At 35.2% G+C, this 25,105-nt stretch overlaps 2 protein-coding genes across 2 annotated transcripts; both read right to left on the bottom strand.

The window, feature by feature from the left end:
- Window positions 1-7,223: 7,223 nt before the first annotated feature.
- On the bottom strand, window positions 7,224-9,029 carry LOC119078593 (V-type proton ATPase subunit S1-like). The gene is made up of 3 exons (XM_037186179.1): window positions 8,824-9,029; window positions 8,650-8,758; window positions 7,224-8,553 (listed from the first exon to the last, which is right to left on the bottom strand). Exons 1-3 carry the CDS (start codon window positions 8,916-8,918, stop codon window positions 7,321-7,323), a joined length of 1,437 nt encoding a protein of 478 aa, XP_037042074.1. The 5' UTR covers window positions 8,919-9,029; the 3' UTR covers window positions 7,224-7,320.
- A 4,944-nt stretch (window positions 9,030-13,973) lies between these two features.
- LOC119078591 (collagenase-like) lies at window positions 13,974-20,678 on the bottom strand. Its single transcript, XM_037186163.1, has 3 exons — window positions 20,278-20,678; window positions 14,422-14,845; window positions 13,974-14,342 (listed from the first exon to the last, which is right to left on the bottom strand). Exons 1-3 carry the CDS (start codon window positions 20,341-20,343, stop codon window positions 14,020-14,022), a joined length of 813 nt encoding a protein of 270 aa, XP_037042058.1. The 5' UTR covers window positions 20,344-20,678; the 3' UTR covers window positions 13,974-14,019.
- Between the last annotated feature and the right edge of the window lie 4,427 nt (window positions 20,679-25,105).

Genomic DNA, 25,105 nt, shown 5'->3' with positions numbered 1-25,105 from the left:
TCTTTTATACGGATCGAATACCAAATGTATCTAAAATTTGATCTTCGAATCGAATTTGAATAAGAATTGATCATTTTTGTCATTGATAATGTAGACATTATAGATACTAAAAATGTACGTTGACTGAATCAATTATGGAAGACTCGCACGTGCACATGTATAATGAACATCGGTTAGAACCTTCACAGTTAATTGCGGGTTATCACTTGATACAGCTCTTTCCATCATATGTACAAAAGTAAAAACAAAATGAAAATAGTTTTGACCATGAATAGAGTGGCTACATTCAAGGGGTTACTCACTTCTAAAAATTGTAAATTAAGTACAGTCGGAGACTTTGAAATAAGTAATGCATTCCGTTCCAGCTGTTTTTTTAAAGCTGATCTACTAACTCAAATGACTTACTGAAGTGAGTACCCCCTCGGATAAATTACCATAGTCCAATACAAATTTTTATGTCGTTTCCGATGTTCTCTTAGTCGTGGTTCTATCTTTGAAAAGTAAATTTACGACATCGGGCCGAAGCACAAAAATGTAACTTAACCGGTTCGTTATAATAATTTTAAGAAAAACACATACAAAGCTGAACATAAGTATTCCGCATTAGCTACTTCTGTTCGTTTTTTTTTTTAAATTGGTATCAGCATATAATCAGAATAATGTCTAGACCTTCGATAAAAATGCAAAACTTTTGACTTGAAATTCGGGAATTTCCACAAAAATCGCCTTGAAAGAGACTGCAAATAGCTCTTAATGAAGTAATAGTTATTTATCACCCAGTTGCATGCACCGTTTTACTAAATAAAAAGCCAACGAAATGTTCACTTTACACCTCTGATTGGAGAAAAGTTATCTACGAAACCGAGTGATAAATTCTTGTTTAGATACGAGATGGGTATATTATCACACGAGTACGAGGTCCGAGTTTGACAAACGTTTTTACAAAATAATAAAAGAAAGTTTTACTTTTCGTCACTGAGTTGTGAAAATATGTTTTTTTTTTTGCGTTTGACGGATTGTGATGTTTTCTACCAATCCGATGTCGATAAGTGAGATTTTTTTAAATAGTTTTTTATAATGTGAAAATCCAATTATTTGACATACTTTTCCACACTTGTATCGAAATGAATGCATCGAACTTTCATTCTATCTGGTCCCAATTTCTGAGAATGAAAAAATTCTCGAAATTATCCCAGAATTCTATCGCTCATTGTCACGATTTCAAATGGGAACTTTCATCTAATATCCCAAAAAATTGATATTTTTTCTGACGAAAGTGGACAGATTATAGAAAATGTCTGTGTTGTTACCTTTGTTAGGTTTACACAATATTTCTGTTTTCTGTATTAAATGTGACTATGTCTACGTCCAAACTCCTGAAATCTCATTGCGCTCAAACATAAAAGGTTAGAAGATACATCGTTACAAAGTTCGGCTACGTTTAATTAGAAAATTAAAATCGTTCCATGTCGATGGATTCCATTGTAATGCTCTGCTGCTAATGTTTCGTAAAAGATTAAAAGATCTAATCTTTCATGGAAATCTTAATGGATAATTTTAATGAGTTTTAATACCATTTTCTTACCATATCAGGTTTCTTCTCTCTTAGTCAAGTTGGCGAGAACAAGTTCTTATCGGTGGATATTATCAATGTCAAGTAGAAACCATTTTGTTATAGCAACGTGAAATTTGTAGATTACCAATCGATGGGATAAGAGCTTTTGAGTAAAATTTATTGAAGCTTTAAATGGGCTTACAGTTAGTGTAAGCAAAGCTCGTTGGAAGTTTATGTAATGTAATGGAAAATTCAGAATTTAAAATTTTCAAACTGCGTGGTACAAAATTTCAGACACGAAACTTAAAATACTTTCCATCAGCATGGAAAGTATTTCAAAATTCATCAGCCGGTAAACAGCACAAAACATTTTCGTTCAACTAAAAGAGTACTGTAGCCATATGCACGTAAAATACATTTGCTTTATCGCAAACAAACTCATTAAGCTCGAAATTAATTTTAAGTTGTTCGCTCGGGTTTCATTCAATTCTATTCCCATAGTCATGCACACTGTACCGATTTTCCACGGTAATTTTGGCAAAACTAGCGGAAAGAGCTTTCTGATGCATTTAATAAAACCGGTTATGGTAATGTTAAAGGTGTCAGAGTTGAAGTGAGACGTGCAGCTAAAGCGTATACCTTATTGTTGACTTTGTGCTGTGAGTGAGAAAAGGATTGGTATTTTGAAGAAGAAAAAAAAGCTTTTGTGACGTGTCACGTCCAGGACGACATATGCTTCACAACATTTCAGTCATATTCCATGAATTATGGACTATCTTCGGGAAAATATTTTCCCAAATTTTCTTAAATTTTTCCAAAAACATTTTTTGGGAAAATTAAGGAAAATATGCCAAAATCTAGGAAAATGTGTGAAAATTCAAGAAAATATTCCCAAAAATAGTCTCTGCCGTCAACTCTCTGAAAACGTATTCTTGATTCTTCTGCTTAAACTGTTTGCTTAAACGTTTCATTCGAACATCTTTTAATACTTCACATCCATTATTAATTGCATGTATGTAGACAAAGTTCGGCAAACAAATCGGTCACCTAATATTCGCCCAGCCACTACGACATACAGTAGCACGAAAAAGAAGAAGAAGAAAAAACGTGAAACTTATATTATCAAACAGATTCCGATGATCTACCAGTGCGAGATTTCATTAAAGCTCAAAAAGAAACTGCCAGTACATGAGAAACGCAGTCAACCAGAATATAAAAGCACAGCAAATCTCTTTGAATCATTTATTTTTCGCAAGAAAAAAGAAAACTGAAAAAAGTTCACGTTATCATTTTTTCGATTCCCTCCTAACACTGTATGTATAACGTATGTGTATGCAGTAACCTCCTACCATTAAATAAATCCATCCATTGAGAAATTTGATTAAACAAGAAAATTTCATTTTGCAAGTAAACTCCATTACGTTTTTATCCTACTTTCGCTGCTGCTGGGATACTTTAGAGCTTAAAGTTCTGTGTAGTTTTTACTCCCATGTTATTATGAATGGGTGTAAAACGTGAAACCACCAACAGACAAACAAAAACATAGTTTGAGTAAGTTTTTTTTACCAACACCATAACCACCACCGCACCGCCGCCGCAAAGTTTTTAATCATTTTATTAGTTAGTTTGGTAGATCGTTCATTTTCTAAAAATGAGCTCATGCTGGCAAATATGTCTGTATGGGAATGGGATATATGGGAAAGTGCGTACACCATTTTCAAGCTTACGCTTCATACATTTACAAAGTTCAAACGAAGGCGGTGATTAGGGTTTCCTTTTGCGTCATCTATTGGGGTGAAAACTAGTTTTGGGAAAACTTTCTTAAATTTTTCGAAATTTTGTTCCGGAAAAATTTAGGAAAATATGGGAAATCGTTTTATCAAAAATAGTCCCTGCATATTTATCTCTGTGTTTGTACACAAATGGTGAGTACGTATATTGAGGATAAATCATAATGGCTATTCACATTCACTGTACAATATCGTTGCCAGAATTCAGAGCGTTGATTGAAATAAGGATAAGAATGGCTGCTGAATTGAAGTTATTTTTGACAGTTTTTCTTTTAAACATGTGAATGGGTTCAACAAAGGTAGTACTCGTCAACTGTCATGAACAATCTTCTTTAATTTCCGACAACAGGTCTTTTAATCATATTAAGATTCCCTCATCAAGATTTCAAATGTTTCGTGATGACGTAGCTTGAGTTTGATCAGTTTTTTATCGCAAGAACTACACTTATTTCCAACCAAATTCGTGATGCAATTCCCTTCAGCAGTTTTTCAGCTGGCTAATTCATTCAACCTTACTGTCTCATATGTTTTTATGCTGTTTTTCAGTGTATTTCGGGCGAAAATTAGGTCAGGGAACACTTTCAGTGTATTTTGGGCGGAAATTAGATCATTGAACACTTTGAGTGTATTTCGGACGAAAATTGGGTCGGGTAACACTTTCAGTGTATTTTGGGCGAAAAGTTGATCGATCACTTTCAGTGTATTTTGGACAAAAAGTTGATCAGTGAACACTTTCAGTGTATTTTGGGCGAGGGGTAACTCACTTCTAGATTAAATGGATTAAATGGATTAAATGGTATTAAATGGATTTAATGGATTTAATGGATTAAATGGAATAAAAATTGGATTAAATGGATTAAATACGAAAAAACTTCATTTTACAAAATACTGTAAGTCTTAAAACTTGTTGATTTTGATCGAACCACGTACTACAACTCATACTACAATGTAAAAAAGAGAAAAAAATCCACTTTTAGGAGTTTTTGGTGTAAAGTGGATTAAATGGATTAAATAAATTTAATACCATTTTTAACAAAAAAAAAAAATTCCTTTACCTCACGAGTACTTAAACGAGCTGGTGATCGTGCAAATCTATTTTTCGCAATTACTTTACAAATTTTTCAGGTGGGTAGCCTAATTATTTCGGTAAAACAAAAAATTTTTTTTTGGATTAAATGGATTAAATGGATTAAATGGATTAAATGGATTAAATGGAAGTGCGTCACCCCTCGATTTTGGGTGTATTTTAGACGAAAAATAGATCAGTAAACACTCAGTGTATTTTGGGCGAAAAGTTGATCAGAGATCACTTTCAGTGTATTTTGTGCGAAAAGTCGATCAGTGAGTGTATTTTGGGTGAATGTTGATATTCGAGGTCAGATCACTGTTCAAATGAATTTATTCTTAATTGTAAAATATAAGCGCAAATTTGTCTGGCTACGGTTAGTCACCTTGCAACTATTGTAACTTGTTTTCGAACACTGACATATATATTGCAGCAAACTTTCCATTTTCATGGAACGATCCTAAATTTAAACTCAAACAATGCATGAATGTTTTATATCGTTAAATACTGGGGCAGTGAGGCATACCGAAAGTTTGCAAGGTATACACATAAAGACATAGTATTCGAATGAGATGCTATAAGCACTTTGAAAAGCATTATCCGTTCAAAGAAAATAGAAAATCTATGGCATCGGATTTTCCATCTAATAATTTTCTAAGAAAAATATGCAAATTGTTCGGCATTCTGGTTCGGCTTTAATATTTCAATTGAGAAAAAGTGTGTTGAGGTTGAATAGGATCTATTTTTCATTTGAAAACATTCGTTTCCTTTTCGAGTTGATAAAGGAGGAAAACTTAAGTAAATACTTCGAAGAAATGCTGGTAGTCTCATAAGTTTATTGTTTTCGATGCAGAATTTATGATTTTGTTTTTATTGAAACTAATACCCATCCATCCGTTGAAAAACTAACAATATAATAGTTCTTGTGAATGAAAGACTAGCATATTTTTCCTTTTAGTTTTTTTTTCTTGCTGTCTTCCTTTCATTGTTTCTCATTGAGATTACGTTTCCTTTTCAAATTGTTTGTTTGATATAAAAAGAACGAACGAAAAGAAATAAGGAAAATGACCCAAGAAAATGGAACTAATATTTACATTTGTGAGTTTTGTTGGAAAAAAAAATTCAGTGAAGTCATTGTGATGTTTTTGTTCGGTGATGGAGTGGGAACGTTTTTTATTCGCTTATTCTGCTTCGAAAGCTCGTTTTCCGTCTATGACTGTTATGACAAAGCTCGTAGTTTCCACATACCTTTTAGAGCAATAGTAATTTTCACAACAAAGGCAGGCGAGAAAACAGTCATTTTATCCAATGCAAGGCAGGCTTAGTCCCAAACACACCGAGACTCCACTCGGGAAAAAAAATAGTAAATTGCATTTTCTCGGGTGACTTATGGCCCTTCTATTTTCTTCCTGCATTAGCATAGCGGTAGTGGTGCAAGTTAAAGAATGAGTTAATGTTTTATTGAAAGTTACATTTGGAGTTGGAGAAATGTTTGGAGTTGGTTTTTTTGGTGTGATTGGTGTAATGGTTCGTATGATTACCAAATTTTTACATTGATGTTTTCTTAAAAGTGTGTCTTACTGGTATACTTTTGCGACTTTTTCCGTTTAACCAAACGTAAATGAACAGAGAAGGTAATGTAAATCTGCGACAACACACAGAAAACCCTACTTTCGGGTGAGTTTCAATGCAATGTTCACTTCGGTGTAGCATGCATATACGACTGCAATGAAAATCCCACAGCAGTGTTGAAATACTTTCCCAGCATTCAAGCGATCATATTCACCACATTCAATTTGATAGATTAAGATTGGTTCGCTCGGTACGTGTTTTTAATGTAGATGGTAGAACGGGTTTCGGTGGGTTTTGAAATTAAGTTTCTCTATGTTGCCCACATTGCAATGTGAAACTATTTCCAAGGCCTTTAATTTGGGCTAGGTGAACTCCTTTTCACCAAACGATCAGCGTAACCTCAAAATTGAAATCAATGAATGTACAGACCAGGTATGGTTTGTTCATACAAACAGGAAGACATGGCGATTTCATATCAACAAACTCACCTCAATGAACGTCAACACAAGGTATGGTCGAATGTCAAACTTTGTATGGAGCGGAGGACATAGCGATTTCATATAAAGAAACTCACCTCTCATGAAAGGTGAATTTTTTTTATATGAAATCGCTATGTCCTCCGGTTTGTATGAACAGACCATATCTGGTTTATACTTTCATTGACTCACCTCTCATGAGAGGTGAGTTTGTTTGTATGAAATCGCTATGTCCTCCGCTTCATACAAAGTTTGACATTCGACTATACCTTGTGTTGACGTTCATTGATTGAAATATCTTTAAATTGTCAATAACGTGTGGCAACGTGTAAAAAACAAAAATCAAAACCCACCAGAAACCGGTGGAGATCCACTTGTCGACGGACAACACATAAACAAGTTCCTCAATCTAGGGCAAGTCTTGTGAGTTTTCTTACTATTTTCTCTAGTGGCGACATCTATGTATTTTCATAGATGAATTTACGATTCAACATAGAACTAGCCATGCTTTCATGGCTGAATACGGATCAACATAAAACTAACGGCATGCTCCATTCTATTAAAGGCTACACCGAATGATGAATCGTTTTTTATCTTTTAAATAGATTAACTGTTGATCGGAAAGCGTCTTAAAATTAAGTCTGAATCTTTTGAAAGTACAAGCGGATAGAGAGTACAAAGATAAGCGATGAGCTCTGCTTGATATGCCTTGCTTACCTTCTGTGAAAACTAGCAATTATAGCTAAGCTGAAAAAACCAACAAATTCTGTGGATCGCACTTGTTTCATATTTTCTTCGCAGAATTTTAATATTTTGAATTTTACACATCAAAAAGGAGACTACTTAAATTTCATCGTCGAATCAGTCATTAACGGTAAACGTAATTTGTGGTCCTTTCGGATCTTCAAAGCGATCAATCGGTTTTATATCCATTATACACAAAATACCAATGAATAAAATGAACACCAGCAAGAAAACCACGAACAAACCGCTCAAAATACCAGTACTAACAAAGCCCACACAATCGTAAGCATCGCTGAAAGTCGTCAACTTTATGCCTTCAACATAATCAAATTTTGGCTGCAATTGAAGGCCTATCCAACTTATAACAATTTCAGTTCTATTCCGTTCCGCTTCAGTTTCATCTTGACCGTCAGTTTCACTTCCATATTGATCAGTTTCTGTTTCGTTTTGACCAATTGCAGTTCCATTCTGACTGGTTAATGTAATTGTTGGCGTACAGTGGTAAGAGAAACCACTTGCAGCGGAAATTAGTCTACTTGGAACAAGTGGCACGTCGTTCCAAGTAAATTGATTAGCCGACCAGTAGCCGTTATCTGTGGTTATAACAAATTTGAAGATATCCACATCGTCCACAGTTATCGTTATTATCAGGTGTGTAGCTGTATGAACTACGGTCGTATTGGTTCCATTATTTGCTTCATTTTCTGTTGAAAAATCTGCCTGTGGTATCTCTTGAACATCATCGATGGCCTCTGTTGTATTTGTCCCGTTAGTTGCTTGTACTGTTACGTTTGTCACGTTCATCGACGTACTTTTGTTTGATATCTCAAGGTCAATGGATGTGTAGTACAGCAAAACTGTCTCTGTTTTCCAGACATAGCCAACATGTGTGGTAGAATTGGTTGAATTCGTAGAATCGGTAGAATTTTCTGCTTCGAAATATGTGAACGGCGATGCTTCGCGCAAAAACCGCAAAAGATTTACACCTCGTTTCCCGGTGAATACAACCACTACACGTCGACCGTTTTGCGACAAAAATTCTTTGTAAAATGACGTAATCATCTGGTCGTGACGTGTTAGTTTTTCCGATATCGTTTCGTTCGTGTAATTATCGTCTCCAAAGTTCACGAAAACAAAATTTCCGGTTCGTTTCTTCAGTGATTCACTGAAATTACCGCGTGACTGAAGATCAATTTCAAACATGTCGGCTTCCTCTAGTGCTCTGTCTTGAATTGCATACGCTGGGTATTCAACACTGGGGAGATATAATTTCGTTTCAATGCTTTGCATTCCTTTGAAGCAAGTTTGCCCATTCGGAGCTTTACAATGGGACAAGTCTTCAACGGAAAGCTGAAACCATAGGAAATAGAAGGTCAAAGGTCAAATATCAGACGATTAAACGACTTTTCTACCAGCACTATTTCCTATCATAAGCAACAAACTCACCTGATCTTCAACAACGATGAAAGTAATTGTGTCGACCGTTGAGTGTTTACTCAAGATATCGATAAATTCATAGCCATAGTGGGATTTCAATGCGACTGCTGATTCGTGTCTGCAGAAATTTAAAATAAATTCCTTAGAATCAAAAAATAGCACACCCGAACAAAATGGACTAACCGAACATGAGGACCCCAAATTATTACAGGTAAGTAATTTGCAGACACCAGTCCAAGTAGATGTAGCACAAAACATGGAAATATTAGCCACTTCATTTCATTGTTTCCCCACTAAACCGTTAGCAATTAACGCGATGACGATACGACGTTTATTAAACCCAATACTTTCGTTGATGAAACGAATGCGTCAACTAGATTACTTAGATAAATGGATATACTATGACAATGCTGTAAACTAGGGTGGGTCGATTTTTCCATTTTGACAAAATAAGTTTCGGCATGCGATTACCGAAAATACTCAGGCCATTCTTTCTTTTTGCCATTGTGTTGTCTCTGCTTTTTCTCTCTCATCATAAGTCTACAAAAAAAACTCCCTGTCATATTAGGCTTGTTAGAAAGCTATTGGAAGCATGGAAGCTATTACAGATTAGGACGCTTTTCGTATTTTCGAGATATTTTTTGACTTTGGGACAGTGCAGCGTGATGTGAGGGGTATGGGACATCTTTGTACTCTTTCTTATACTTCCATCTATTCCGTACATTCCTTACACACAAAAAAAGAATCACGAAAAACGGTTGATTTTACAGTGAACGACATCTCAAATGTCTCACTGTCATTATTTTCAGAGAATGTCATTGTGAATTTGCAATGACACAATAAAATTCTCAGAAAAATTTGACAGTGAGACATTTGAGATGTCGTTCACTGTAGTCACGCCGTTTTTTCGGATTTTTGAAACACTCGTATAGTTTCACTCGAGAGTGTAACTCTATGGAAACACTGGAAATTGTATCAGCTGTTTTTCAGCTGGTCCACTCTTGACACAATCAAGACTGCTCATCATACATCATTATACGGAGTTATCATTATCACACGGGTGCGTTTACATTGCAAACTTTACAGCCTTGTATATGACCTGTTATAGTTTAAACTCTTGGCATTTCTATTGAGTCTGTTCATTTTAGCTAGACCGTTGAATATAGAGATTCACCTACACACTAATGTATGCGTAAGCATTGATGGGGATATCCATATACTTTTTGAACATGTAACGTGGGAACCGTGATTTTAAGGTCTTTCCAGACGTCCTACGACGTTTTCTTTTTCTAAAATATTTTCGGGCATCCTCAACCACGGCAGAGTAAAAGTAAACCTGGCAGGAGCGGTTCATTATTGAAACGTCAAATGAGGGACCTAATACACTGTATGAAAATGAACTCAAATGAACACTGACATAAGTTGAAAAATTTAATTCGCAAAAAACATAGGGCTACTAGATTATTCAGGTCCCTAGTCAAACAAGCGCTCCTGCCTGGGTTCCTTTTACTCTGCCGTGCCTCAACTCATAAACAAAAAATGGATTCCTAATTTTTGTACATCCCAGATAAGATAACTAACGGTTCACCACGTCACATTACTTTGGAATTACTCCGATGCATTCTGCATGTCTCCGTTATCAATGTATAATTAGTTCTCGTATTGATATCGTTCAATAAACATCGTATTAAGTTCCACTGCTGGTTTTCACATTCTCACATAGACATTTTGAAAAGATTGGTGCGAAATGTTTTATCTAATATTTTCTTTTGCTCAGGGACTAGTTTTGTAAATTTTTTAGGGAATATCGGGAAAATCAGGAAAATTAATGAAAATTGAGAAAATAAAGAAAAAAAAAATCTCAAAATAGTCCCTGCTTTTGCTGCAAAACATCACATTTAGCAAGACTCCAGTATTTCTATCATTCATGTGGATAACAGATGGCATGTACGTACATACCAACCGTCCGTAAATATTCCAACTCCCACAGGGTAATAGAAACTGATTTTTTCAGTTTTCCAGTTTTATCATGAAATAGCTCCCAGCTCCCACTCAAAATTGTTTCAACTTTAAATCAAATTTGATTCCTTATCCATTTACAATCATACAACAAGCACCCACCAATCAGAAATCGTTATCTACAAAAACCATAAACATTCTGACCGATGATTTAACACAAATTCGCCCGAAAAGAAAAGTCTTTGCTGTGCCAACAATTTCTAAAGTTAATGGAAAATATTTCTTGTATTTGCGTCGGTTTTCGTATGGATTGTGTGGAATATTTTGAGATTCCTTCTCCGATGCCCGTCAGGCATTCATCGAAGTACAGAAAAAAAAATCGCTGCGTTCCTGAAACTTTACCTCAAACTTTACGTATAAGGAAGGAACTGTTACTGTGTCGCTGTTGTTTACGAAAATGTTTACTAAAAACCAATTTTCCACGCCACCACTTCTTATTGTTTGATTATATTGGATTTAATCGCAAACAGTAGATAGTCGAAATAGTCGAAAACAATTAAATCTTTCTGAAGTACACTTCACCCTTCATTTCATTCGCGCTCCGACTCTTTTCCTTCATACCGCACAGGCTTTTAATTAACTTTTGATAAAATTACGGAAACAAATTTGTTGTTTAAATATTTTTGAAGTGGCACATTTGCCCTTTAGTGGAGGAAAATTCTCTATACATCAGGATATGACGTTAACGAAATACCACAATCAAGAGCCCTGGTGTGCGTCTTCTTCAGTAACTTTATTATAGACGATGTCTTCAACTCTCTATACCACGATAGTGTGTATACCTTTGGGTTGTGTGAAGTTGAGTGGATGTACGACAAGCTAAGATACAAAACTTATGTGTTATTAACTCAGTGTTGTAATCAAATTATAACCGGTAAATGGGAACAGATACAGCGTCTGGAGTGTTGTGTTGTGTAAGATAAAAGGAAAATTCTCTATTGATTAATAGACTTAAGGTTTTTTTTTTATGGGGTTGGCCTCAATATATAAATTTACCCAGCGAAGACGAATGGCAAAAACGGAAAAGATGATCAATTGACATAAAACGATATTAGTCAGCAAAATCTAATAAAATTGTACGTGCATGATGAATAGAGAATAATGGGTACCAATTTGGGTTTAATACGAACTGAATTGAGAAATTCATTGGAATTGTTTATCATTTTCGTTATTCGTATTTTCGCATCTGTCTCGCTCTCTCTCTATCTCTATTGTTAGGATATAATTAACGTTGCTTGTGGAAATCGATATTTCATCTAATTTTGGGGTGAATCATATGGAAATCGATTGCGAAAGTAGGCAATCAAGAGTTGTGTTTTTTGGTCCACTTTTTCACCTTACATTCGAAGACTGTTTCACATTTTGACATGGCTACAGGTACTTTCTAGCCACTGACAATGTACAATGGGCTATTGAATCATTGATGTCATTGAAGTGGGAAGATGCATAGTCAAAATGCAGCAGAGAGAGAGAGAGAGAGAGTGTGTGTGAATGAAAGAGAGACACTAAACACAAAAATAAACGAAGAGACCTGGTTAATGATTTAATAGTAAAGTGGATGTTAATGAAGTAGAAGATTTTGTAACATTTTTTCTTTGAAAAATCTTCGATTCGATAATTCAATATTCTGCATATTTGAAGTCCCAGAGTCTGCAACAGTTCAAAACGTGAGTTAGTATGGAATCAGGAACAAAGTCGAATCAATCGGATCATTGAATGTCGAGGACTAATATCGGCTAATTAAGCGAATGTTTGGTATCTTGACCGTAAAGTGATTGGTGATACTTTTGTTAGCTATAGATTAAGTCTTTCATATATTTAATTAGGCATAGACCTACCTGTGTACTCATCAGTCCCAAATAGAATCACGATTAACATTTCAAAAAATTCAAATTGTGGCCCAGGTAGCATTCAACTGTTAAAATTCGGTTGTACAACCGTTACGTAACCGCGGTTATAAATATTTTGGAGATAACCCAAAATAACTAATTAGTTGTCGCAACGATACTACAACGTTGTAGCAACGGTTGTACAACGGTTTTTGCCCAGTTGTAAAATTCTATTAACGAATTGGTTGTGTGACGGTCATACAACTCATACAACGAATTGGTTGAAGTTGTGAAAGGGTTGCAAAACCGTCGTAGGTCTTATAAGTCACATTTGAAAATTCAATATTGTCTCACTTTTAAGTTGTAGCACGGTTGTTCTACCGTTTGACAACTTTTTCGTTTATCATTATTTTCAGCTTCTAACTACATTTTCAAGAACACGTTTTTCATTGAAAATTTTATCTGCGATTCACATCAATTCACATTATTTATATGCACAGAAAAGACGTTTGTATGCACTGCAATCGATTTTTTTTAAATTAATTATTCCTTATTTAATGTGTATATAAAGTAAGACTTAATTTCTTCACAGTTTGATTTTGGTCAACAATTAGACAGTCAGACGTTTTTCCAATTTTCCGGACATTGATAATGAAAGATGTCACTGCTATGCCAGTTAATCAAAATTTTATCGATCTATTTCACTTTTATTGTAAGAAACTGTTGTCGATCCTAAATCCTAGCGGGATATTCCTAATGAGACCTAACAAGACATAAGAATCCTAACTTCGACAACAGTGGCAGACAAAAGTTGTGAAATTGATCAATAAAATGCTGATTTACAAATTGACATAAAGATACAAAATGACTATTCACAAAATACGATCAATTTTCAGCACAATTTTCAAACTACACATTATTCATTGTTTCACATTATGGCATCGTATTAAAATTGCATTACTAAAGCAAAACAAGTGCCTCGCAGATTACATCTCCGACCGATCTTTTTTGCATGACATCTTGATTCCAACTGACGCGTCAGTTAGAATCAAAATGTCATAAATCAACCACTGAAAATGTATTGGTTGCATAACTGTTTTAAGACGAATTAGTTAAGTAGATTACTCCAACTTATTGGTTGTATAACAGTTAATTGACGAATAAGTTTTTGGCAAAAATTGTCGATTCATTTATTCGTTTCATAACGGTAGTACAACTAATTCGTTAAAAATTGAATGATAACGAATTAGGTGTGAAACGGTTATGTAACGAATAAGTTATTGTGAACATAACGTATTCATTACATAACCGTTGGACAACGAAAAAGTTTGCAACGAATTAGTCAATTTTCCAACCGCGGTTATCAAATGCTACTTGGGGGAGCAGAGGGAACTTAAAATTCGGTCAGGTTAAGGTCAGAGCAAGTAATTCATGAGTTTACCCATAGATAAATTGACAATTTTTTAGCGATCCGCATTTTAGCTTCAGCTTGTATTCAATAAATAATTTCATTCCACTCTACAATCTTCCCCTATGGTCTCAAAGCATATCCGGTCACGCTAGCAATCCAATCAAGGTAGGATGTGACGCGTACGTATCCACTTGGATATCCTGTATCACATCCGGTCGCATGGATAAAACTGAATATTCCGATTTGGGTCCATGTACCAAACTCATTTAGTGCGAGTGCACCGCCTCCATCACCTCTACAAGGTCCCTGCCACGGATTATCCCAACCGATTGAACATAACGTTTCTTGTTTAATCATTTGCGGGTGGTACGATTTGCCACAATCAAAATTCGAAATTACTTTTTCCTTCACCCATTGCAATCGCTCCGACATTGATTGATTCTCTTAACGCATAAAGAAAAAAATTGATTTGCATATATTGTCTAAATGACCATCTGAACTGCCTCTAATTGAATGACTTACTAGACGAGGTCAAACCGAATCCGCTGAAATATGCTTCTTGATTCACAAACATTTCATTCAATTGACTTCTTGATGGTAATCGTATTGCCATCATTGTCGATGTGAATTTCAACGTTTCCGGTAGCCGAATCAAAGCGATGTTATTTTGAAAATAAATTGGATTGTAGTAGGGATGCATGGAAAATGTACCCGAGTACAATGTCTTTGCCGGTGTTGATAAATAGGTCGAGCCCAAATTGATTTTCAATGTTTTCGCATTATGTACACATTCTGCAGCCGTTAGAACATATGTATCCGTAATGATGGAGCCCCCACAGTTATTAATTGTCGGACCATTTGCGTAAGATGCTTGAATGTGAACTTGCCAGGGAAATTGATTTTGTGTGTCCGTGTGACCATTAACAATTCGAGGCGATGGCATTATCTGTTGTTGGGAGAAATTAATGTCGGATTGCTTTATTTGGATTTATTCAGTCACATTTAACTTGTACTTTGTATGTATAATATGAACTAGCTAATGAACTAACTGGTTCATGCAGAACTTGAACTAAAGAGCAATGTTTATGTTCAATGTGCATCACAGTAGGTAGTCCGCGAATAAACAAGCGGATGTATATTCACATTGACAGTGTCCCTTCCTGTTCATTAACCATTTTTGAGCGTATTTTACTGATGACATACCATCTTCGCAAGTCAAGATTTTTAAGTGTTGCTCAAAATTCTCTTTCCCTTTCTATGTATCCACTTCAATACTACCCTACAGTAGACATTTTCGTGATAAGAAACTAAGAAAGGTTACCAGAATTAGTTTACTTTGAACGAACGCAGGCACCACGATACGGTTGAATGCAGCTTAAAGTGCTCATTTGGGTACACTTTTGATATTTTTAGATGTTTTTAGTCAGCTCAGAGCCCTGAACTAGGTTCTACAAAAAATTTTGATCTTCGTCCGTACAATCGGTGGTAGTGGAATCTACGACATCCAGTCTACAGTGAGAGGTGGTGGACCACTAGTTGGTGTTGCAATCGGTAGTGTGAAATTCTAATAGAAATACAAAAAATCGGTTCAATGAGTGCAAGGGCGGTAGAGACACGCTCGTCTATGTCTACGTGGATGCCGATAGTAGCTCAAAGTTTTTCGCTGATATTTTGTCCGCGAAATTCAGCGTCACCTGAAACACCGTCTCAGCTTTTCATCGATACCACATTTGCATGCGTAAGTGAAGAATGTCCTTCTACGACAAAATTTTGGGCAGAGCTGTGTTCAGATTTACTGGTTTTCGCTCTACTTGAACATTACTTAAGCGCGAATCGCACTGCACTCCATTTACGCTACATCAATGGAAAGAGAGAGATAGAGTGCGGTTTGAATTTTTCCTAAACTTCGAGTAAACGTAGTGAAGCACAGAATAAGCGTTAAGCTTCACCCCGAGGGGTAATCACTGATTTACTAGCTCAGTAAATCACGGTAAATCACAGTAAATCACAGTAAATCAAGTAAATCAAAAATGAAGTTTCTACTAAATTTGAATCTATTTACTTCAATTTGTATTAGTTCATGAAATTTATCCTATATGTTTACGGCCACGATACTTCGAAATGTAATCCAGTGACAATTAAAAAATTTTCAAAAATTTTTCAAAATTTTTTGTGATTTACCGTGATTTACTTGATTTACTGATTTACTAGTGATTACCCCCTTGCTTCACCCTACAACAACGACAACCGCTATGTCCCTCTTTCCATTGTTGTAGCGTAAATGGTCTTTTCATCCAGTTTCAGTACCCTGCGATTGCGAAAAATCTGCTTCAGTTACAAACTGCCATAGTATGGTATGGTCTTTGTCATGACGTAGTAAAGCTTAATCCGCACTTCACTGCGTTTACGCTACAACAACGGAAAAAGAGCAGTTTCCATTAATGTAGCGTAAAGCTTTTGAAGCTTATTCTGCACTTCACTTAGTTTACTCACTGTTTAGAAGAAGAAAAAAACGGAGTGAAGTACGGACTAAGCTCAAGTTATGTTCATGCTTGAACTGCGTTATCGTCACCGAAACTGGAAAGAATATGAAAAATCCTGTTACATACGCTTGTACTGTAAAGAACAAACAATGTTTTCGAGAAAAAGGCATCAGAAACAACAATCCTAAAATCTGTGCGGAAAACCTGTCGCCGAAAACTGCCGAAAATTGCATAAACGAATGATGTCTATTATTCAACACTGTCGCTTCAAAAACAATCGGTTTTTCTTCCAATTGATCTCGATTCAAATATAAATCATCAACTGTCGCAAATTTGCGATATTCGATTTTTGTTCGTTCCGTATGGCTCGAAGATTTTCATTCACAATTTATCTTCCACAATAAAACATAAAAGGGAAACTAGCACAAAAAGAAAACTCTTTTCATATATTCCAATAAATAACATCTTACACATTGTGTAACGTTTCGTCCCGGAAATAGATCGTGTGTCATTTAGTCACTAACTGAGCACCAGACATATAACAATTGGGATACCATACAATACATCGTATATCGATATTGGGTTTTGTATTTTTGATGTGTATAACAATAAATTACAATAAACGTGTAAATAAACGGTCTGTGTAGTGTATAGTGTATATAGTATTGTGGGTGTCGCTATTTATTTACTGCATGGAATTTGTCCCCATTCGATTATTGTACGGGCCGTGATGCTCGGATCATGCAGTGAATTATTGCATTGATATTTTGATTACATTTTCTCAATGTTTGCCTTTTTGACGTATAAATATTTCGCATCTTATAACGATTAGGTTGTGTACTTTCCACTTGGCCGACTGTTACGAATTGGTTGTAAATTGTGCCGTAATTTGTATAACGGACTTAGTGATAATTTAAACAAAAGAATTCTTTTGTTTAAATTTTCACTAAGTCTGTTATGCAAATTACGGCAGAATTGGGTTCGATATTCGTAGTGCGATGGACTATATCGTACGTACAGTATTAAATTAACTAAATAAAGAATTGCATCATCCTTCGACAGAAAAACTACATTTAAAAGTATTTTATAAAAACGCCCAAATGTGTGCTTTTCAGCAAAGCACCGATGCCTCTTAAAGGCGCTGAAAAGAGGGCGCATTTCTTGCTGATCTTTCGAATCAAAACGAAACTCGTTTGAAATACGGCACTCGATTCACTCTGATTGCAAAGTTGACACTCGTTGAAATGTCTTTTCTTTCTTTCGTAACCAAGAAGTCATTTTAAAAAAATCATTTCGGAAAAACTTCTAAAAAGTCTTTGAAAATCCGTTGAGAATTCCTCGAGTTGTCAAGCGACGAGATGAAAATTCTTTTGGAAATATCTCTAAGATCACTTAGCTCATCGTCGGACTTAACTTCGGACTTCAGGAATATTTTTACCCCGTTGAAAAAAAAAAATTGTTTTTGGAAATCCGTTGATAATTGCGAGAGTTATCGGTGCTTACAAGGAATTGACAAAGAGTGACACACATTTTAATGCGCTTAAATAAGGTTTTTCAATCTGTTAGTGAACACATTTTGTAACAAACATTTTCGAGTGATTCGCTGGTGGGAATTATAAATTAAATTAAGCAAATAAATCATCTGTTATTGACTACGACGACAAAAACATATGATGAGAGCTTCAGTTACCGTCGTCTTTTATAGCATGTCGTTTGTTACAACAAATGAAGTAGCAGATTTGAATTGCAAATAATATAAACTCAAATCAAGTAACAGATTCGATAACTATACCTTCATTGATATGCTTGCTGCTTGTGGAACATTAGGAAACACATTATGTAGCCGATTTTATAAATACCTTGAACAAACTTTTATCCGGGCAGGACGTTTTGAAACTCGATAAATGTGTAGACATAGAATCGGATATTACTCACGGTCACGCTCACGGTTACTCACGGTTCATCAATGCAGACCGAGATCTTCTCGCTATATGACCTGGATTTTTGTCTGAATTAGAGGAAAATCTTTGTTTATCATCGCTCTCGGTTTCTTAACGGAATACAAACCGGTAGAAATTGAATTTATGAGCCAAATTACAAAGGCTCGTTCAGGCATAATGATAAATTAGTTCGTTTAAAAACAAACTTTGTTTATACTATCCACTGGTTGGTCTTAGTAGAAAGGTAAAAATTCTGATCTCATTCTTCCGCATTGTAGCCTGTGTTAGCTTTGAATATTAGAGCAGTTGTTAAGTGTAACGTTTGTTGTGTATTTTTTGTTCTAAATATTTTTCACTCGATGCCTCTCAGAGATGCAAGATGCAAAAAATAACAATAACGTTTACGCTGGGTTTGGCTTCGTGGAAAAGGTCTTTTGTAAAAACGTTTATGCACTTTCCGCTCTAATTTCACCATCTCAAACATTACGAGACCTTTCTTGCTGTTTTTTCCTATTTTTTCAGGTGTTGTAGGAAAATGTAGGTAAACTTTTCCTAATTTTACATTTTTTTTTAAATCGTTAATGAATATCGCGGGAAACGTTCACGCCTCAGCGAATATATGAAACACCAACAATGTTTCCCGGGGATTTGTTTATTAACTATACTGCTCGGAACATGTCAATGTTCAAGCCTCGAGAGATAAATTCAATCGTCTATTCAAAGGTCACGATGTTGAATGCACTTTACGATGCCTTGTCATTTACATAACAAGTTATAAAAAGTTGGAAGGTCGAGTGTGAATCTTGTTAATCCGAGGCGAAGCCGAGATCAATGGAAACACGTAAAAGTGAATTCTTAAACGTTTTATCCCGAGTTATGCAATGAAACGACGATTTTCGACCCGCGAACATGTAAAATACATTCCACATCGCACTCTTTGAAGAGACCGAAAATTGACCTGTTCCTATTCTGTTTTACATTCTTCATATGAAAATGTTGGTATATTGTGTTGGAAGTTGTGGACTGGCTGCAGGATATTTCGGATAAGATCTTTATCCGGACTTTTAATAAAACACGACTTTGCCTTCCGGCTGTTTTTCGAAAAGTGACTTAACTAATACCTTGTGACCTAATTAGACTGCTTGTGTATATCACTAGTTAGAATTATATCGAGTGCATATTCCAACATATAGATTGTCGATTGTGTGTCACTACCGCAAAAATCAGCGATGGCACTCAATGAACGTCAACACAAGGTATGGTCGAATGTCAAACTTTGTATGGAGCGGAGGACATAGCGATTTCATATTAAAAAAATTCACCTCTCATGAGAGTTTGTTTATATGAAATCACTATGTCCTCCGGTTTGTATGAACAGACCATACCTGGTTTATACTTTCATTGATGGCACTGCCTTTATTTTTATTGATATCTAACACATTTGTGGTCTTATATTTTTCAAAAGGAAATTTTGCAAAAAGGTATTAGTCGAAAATACAATACGAAGCGCCCAAATGTAGGCTTTTCAACAAATCATCTGTTCCTTTTCAGTAACCCAGAAAATTCTTATTTTGTAAGAGTATGTCTATAACCTGTCACAGACGGCAAGCATATCATCATTTTTACTATCGGGTCTATTACACCATTTGATCGAGTATTTTCAATCGATCTTCTACTTCAATTCTTTAAAAATGTGTTTTGCTATATAAGACTACAGTCATCGATTGTCGTTTATTTTTGTCGCCGTTATCTATAGCAGATGAAACGTTTTCCAGAATTTTAATATCTGTTAGATTGCTTGTAAAGACATCTTAAAACAAATCTTTAAACTCAAGAACCTTGGATGACTAATTTCTATGATGGACGGAGAGCCCACAACCTTCTAGCTCTCAAAATACATGCATATGTGGGCTCTCAGACGTGATGATAAATCGTTATTATTTAGTGTACTATACCTCTGTGGCACTAATTAATGCAAAATTTATCAATAACAAAATTATGAGCACTGATTTGAAAACCATTCTTTACTATTCCGTTAACACTCTTCTCGCCCACAACCTGTTATCGACGAAGAGAGAATCGTATATAAATCGTGGAATCTGATCAAATATCAGAGATATTTTACACAATAACACTAGAACGTAATGACCGACTTCTAGAATCAATTTTCAATAAACGTTTGACTCGCTTTTCGCAAATAAAAACTTCCAATAATATCGGAGCGAACATTATACACTGTACAGTTACAGTACACTCTTATTGCAGAACTCGTAATTCAATTTGGAAAAGACGTAATTTGTTATTGTTGTTCAATGGAAAGTATGTTATTGTTCCACGGAAAATAACAATACTTACAGTCATGTCATCATACATTACCACAAAAAGCATGTGAGTAAGAGACAGTGTTCCATTACATCGCTTTTTTATTGCTTTACATTTTTTTATCAACATACTTCAACGGAAAATTGATTTATTTCTTTTGTTTTTTTTTGTTGTAAAAGAAAATTGATGTTGTCACTGATGAACGGGCAAATGTATTTTATGTTATTTGCCTTGGAATTTTCTTCAAATTGATCGTATTGATATTGATAGTGTAAACTTGGAACATCCATACAGCATGAATGCAATTTTATTGCTTGGTGTGCCATTACATTCATTGCAATGCAATTTTAATGCTAACATTTGCATTTGGGGAATCTTGAACGAAATGTTTGTCTTTCACGAAACATACGGGCTTAAAGTTAACTTTGTTTTTTGTAATCTAGTTACAAAAAGAGCACTAGAGAATTATTCTAGTATCGACATATGGCATTTTTCAGCACTAGTGCTAAAATGAAACTAGGAGATGAAATGATTAGAGGGATTCTTTTGAAAAACATCCTACCTAATTCGGACGCATTTTCTATTGGATTTTTTTTTTGTATGTACGTAGAAAGGACATCAACTTTAGAATCCAAAACCACTTTCAAAAAAATTCTTCGAAGTTTGTGTGGTTGGTGAAAGGTGACCAAAAACCGAAAACTTGCAATTTTCTTACAAAAATTTCTCTAGTTACACGAGCCGTACAGGGTCGTGTGGGGTGTCATTAGAAAGGTAATCACACTGATAAAAAAGATTTTGGCGGTGTACTTCGGATATGTATGATATACTTCTGTTATGCATAGTATGCGTCGGGTATGTATGGCAAACCTGTCGTATGTAAGTTTACGTACGATATGTGTGCCATACATCTCACGCGTGTAGTCGACGAAGGACATGTGTAAAATTTTGGTATGTGTAACTTCATCGCAAAATTACCTCATACGCTCAACACGTTTGAGAAAAGCACACGTTTAGGATGTTTGTATACGCATGGTAAGTATGATGTCAAAAGATCGTACTTGTTGTGCGTTAACATTCGTACACTGTGCATTTTATATTAATAGCAACTATGTCAAGTCCTTTACGTACATGAGATGAATGTATCTGTATCAGGATTTTAGGATTCACTTAAAAACAGAAATATTAAATTCAGTCATTTAAATTTCAAAACGTTTTATTCCCTGAGTTTCAATCTCATACTGTTGAAATATCGAAATATTACGCAAAAAGAAGAAGAAGGAATTACGATTACGATTCTCGATATTAGGTCATTGTCATATACCATAGTTCTAATTAGAATAAAAAAAAATATTTTCAAAGTTTCATATGTGTGTCATGTAAGTAAACGTATAGCATGTATAAGTACTTTGTGTGCAAACGTGCTCCACGTTTACCTACTTCTACCAACGCTTCACAATACAACTATCAATGTAGTATGTCTTAATTGCAACATTGGTTGAAGCGCCGCTTTGAGATCAAGAAGTCCCCAGTTCAAACCCAGCACCAAACATGGAGAAAATTTTTATCTAAGAAAAAGTTACGATATAAATGAATAAAAACACGAAAAATAAAAAAATTAAAATTAAAAAGAACGAAATTTGACGAAATAATGTACATCAAAATTTCATTTTATTTCGGATACCAGAGCAAACGTACTGGACGTTTACTGACGCAGTGCACGTGTACTAAACGTTCCCGAAGTTCGATCCAAAAATAGCTGTCTGCCAGCCAATTTACACGTCCACTACGTACAGTACACGTCCAGCGCGTTAACTTTTCTATCAGTGCAGTGTACTATTGAGCCGAATAGGGACTCATTGGGTTTACAATTGATTGACACTGAAATATGTGCAGTTGAAGTTTTCAACTGAATACTTACACTGTTCTTACAGAAAATTCTCGAGGTACACAAAACTTACATGGTCGTGTGGGGCATCATTTGAAAGGTAATTTTATGTGTTTTTGGGAAAAATAGGGTTTTATGTGGTTTGCATGCATGTGATGAAATATGGGCACTTAAACAGTTCAACTTCTATTTCATCGTAGATGCATCCTAACTACATGAGACCCTATTTGGCCCAAAAGTACATAAAATTACCTTTTAAATGACACCCCACACGACCATGTAAGTTTTGTGTACCTCGAGAAATTTTGTAAGAACAGTGTAAGTCTTCGGTTGAAAACTTCAGCTGCATATATTTCAATGTGGATAAATTTTAAACCCAATAAGTCGCTCGGTTCAATAGTACATGTAATTACCTTTTTAACGACACCCCACACGACCCTGTACGGCTCGTGTAACTGGAGAAATTTTGGTAAGAAAAGTGAAAGTTTTCGGTTTTTGATCACCTTTCACCAGCCATAAAAGCTTCGAAGAATTTTGTTGAAAGTGGTTTTGGCTTCTAGGGTCGAAGTTCTTTCTAGGTATATATAAAAAATTCCAATAGAAAATGTGTCCGATTTCGGCAGGCTGTTTTTCAAAAGAATCCCTCTTAAAGATTTACTTACCGGTAAAGTTATGTAAGGAGGTTACTGGACAGCATCGCAAAAAATGTCGTTAACTTTAACTGCATTGCAATACAAAATTCTAACTACTGAAATTGTACTAAAATGTTGTATGAAAGGTACAGCAGAATTTCGCGGATTTTTTACGATAAGTGATCAGTATGTAATCATCCTTGGATGTTTGACACTTTCTTGAAAGATCTTTGTTCAATAGACCAGGTCTGACGAACTGTCTACTAGCCTTAAATGTTTGGCTGAAATGATTCTTCTTCCTAGTTGCAGCGCTACATGCTGATAATCCAATATTATCTTTCTTTTTAATCTGTTCACAGTTTGAAAACTTTGAATCTTCTGTCAATATTTGGCATACGATACGATCAATGCCATTATTTAGCTCTTTAAAAGTAGGAAAAGAAATACCGAACACATGGGTCAGAATGTCAAATGCTTGTCCAATGTTGTTTAATAATAAATGTGAAACCTTTCTAAACTTTATCATGAATTGTAGAACTAGCATTTCCAATAGTTCCTCAAACAACCTATGTCTCTTATTTAACATAAGTAAAATTTGTATTCAGACAACTTTTTTTTTGCTTGGTCCGATGTAGGATATACGATTGCAACTTTTCTGGAGCTTAACAGCGATGTAAATTCGAATCAAGATTATGTGCACAAATTCACTTTGATATACCTCTGAGATGAAGATGTATAGGTAGCACGTAGTGCAATTTCTTTTCGTTTTTAAAGTAAAAGAGCAACGAAAGTTTGTTTTTATAAAAAACTAAATAAACTTTGAAGCAAGAGCTTTGCGAACACACGATGCATCTAGAGAAAAATTCATTTACAAAAACAACATTAAACATTCGAAAACTTCGCCATTAAACCTAAGCTGGCGACCAAATTTATCGATATCTTGAATGGTTTTATTTTGTTATATGGGTGGGAGGGGATATACTGGAATGGTGCTTTAAAAGTTTCGCTGCAAAAGGACCAAGAACATCAACAAGTCGTGTGTTTTTCTTTTTCGACTATTCAATGGAGAGCAATAAATATTAAATTACATGACGGGTACGTATGTATATTGCTGATTCGATTTTTATCGATGGTTTTTCATCTTTAATTTGAAATTTTAAAAAAATCCAATTGTTGTGGATATTTTATAGAAAAAATATGAAATTTTCCACATAGAAAGATGTTTGTTGCTTTTATGGCAAATGGTCTAGTCAGGGACTATTTTTCTAGATTTTCCTTTTTTGAAAAACTTGGAAAATCAGAAAATGTTTACACCTCGGCTATAGGTCTGTTCCACTGCCTTACTAATTGTCAAATTACTGTCAAATTTCATCCAAACAGACATAACCTCATCAATATTTGTATGAAAACCGAGCGTCTGTGGATGAAATCGTGTTCGTTCGGCCAGTCAAGTTTCGTGTTTACAGTTACTTGCAACAAACCTATGTATTAACCTGTCACAGACGGCAAGCATAGTAACAGCTTAGACGGCAAGCATAGTAACAGTTTTACTATCTGATCTATTACTTCATTTGATCGAAGATTTTCATAGATTGATTTCAGAAATCTTTTACTTCATTTGTTTTGAACATGCTTTTTGCTATATAAGCCTTCTTTAGTCAGAGCTTGTCGTTTATTCTTGCTGTCGTTGTTGATAACAGATGACAGCTGTCTGTAACAGGTTAATAACACATTCTGAACGAACTCACCAAAATCTATTGTGCCTCTGTGGCATTCCTTAAAGTAAACAACCTTGTTTTCGATAACCGTGATAACCTTCATCAAGATTTTACAAGTATTTTGATTAACCTTGAGCAATTGTAATTGTGTCAAGGTCATTTGAGTTTTTCATCGTAAATTGATTGTATAACTGATAACTGATGATTCTACCAAACAATGGACACC

This window comes from Bradysia coprophila, unplaced genomic scaffold (genome assembly GCF_014529535.1).
Source record: "Bradysia coprophila strain Holo2 unplaced genomic scaffold, BU_Bcop_v1 contig_297, whole genome shotgun sequence".
NCBI classification, from domain to species: domain Eukaryota; kingdom Metazoa; phylum Arthropoda; class Insecta; order Diptera; family Sciaridae; genus Bradysia; species Bradysia coprophila.
This window is presented reverse-complemented; position numbering and strand designations above follow the sequence as displayed.

Excerpts from the sequence above, each read along its gene's own strand:
- LOC119078591 (XM_037186163.1), bottom strand. The coding sequence starts at position 20,343 with ATGGTTTTCAAATCAGTGCTCATAATTTTGTTATTGATAAATTTTGCA. Across the intron at positions 14,846-20,277 it reads CATTAATTAGTGCCACAGAG|ATAATGCCATCGCCTCGAAT; the intron begins GTATAGTACACT and ends TCCCAACAACAG. Across the intron at positions 14,343-14,421 it reads ATTCGGTTTGACCTCGTCTA|AGAATCAATCAATGTCGGAG; the intron begins GTAAGTCATTCA and ends TTATGCGTTAAG.
- LOC119078593 (XM_037186179.1), bottom strand. The coding sequence starts at position 8,918 with ATGAAGTGGCTAATATTTCCATGTTTTGTGCTACATCTACTTGGACTG. Across the intron at positions 8,759-8,823 it reads ATTTGGGGTCCTCATGTTCG|ACACGAATCAGCAGTCGCAT; the intron begins GTTAGTCCATTT and ends AAATTTCTGCAG. Across the intron at positions 8,554-8,649 it reads TCATCGTTGTTGAAGATCAG|CTTTCCGTTGAAGACTTGTC; the intron begins GTGAGTTTGTTG and ends CTATGGTTTCAG.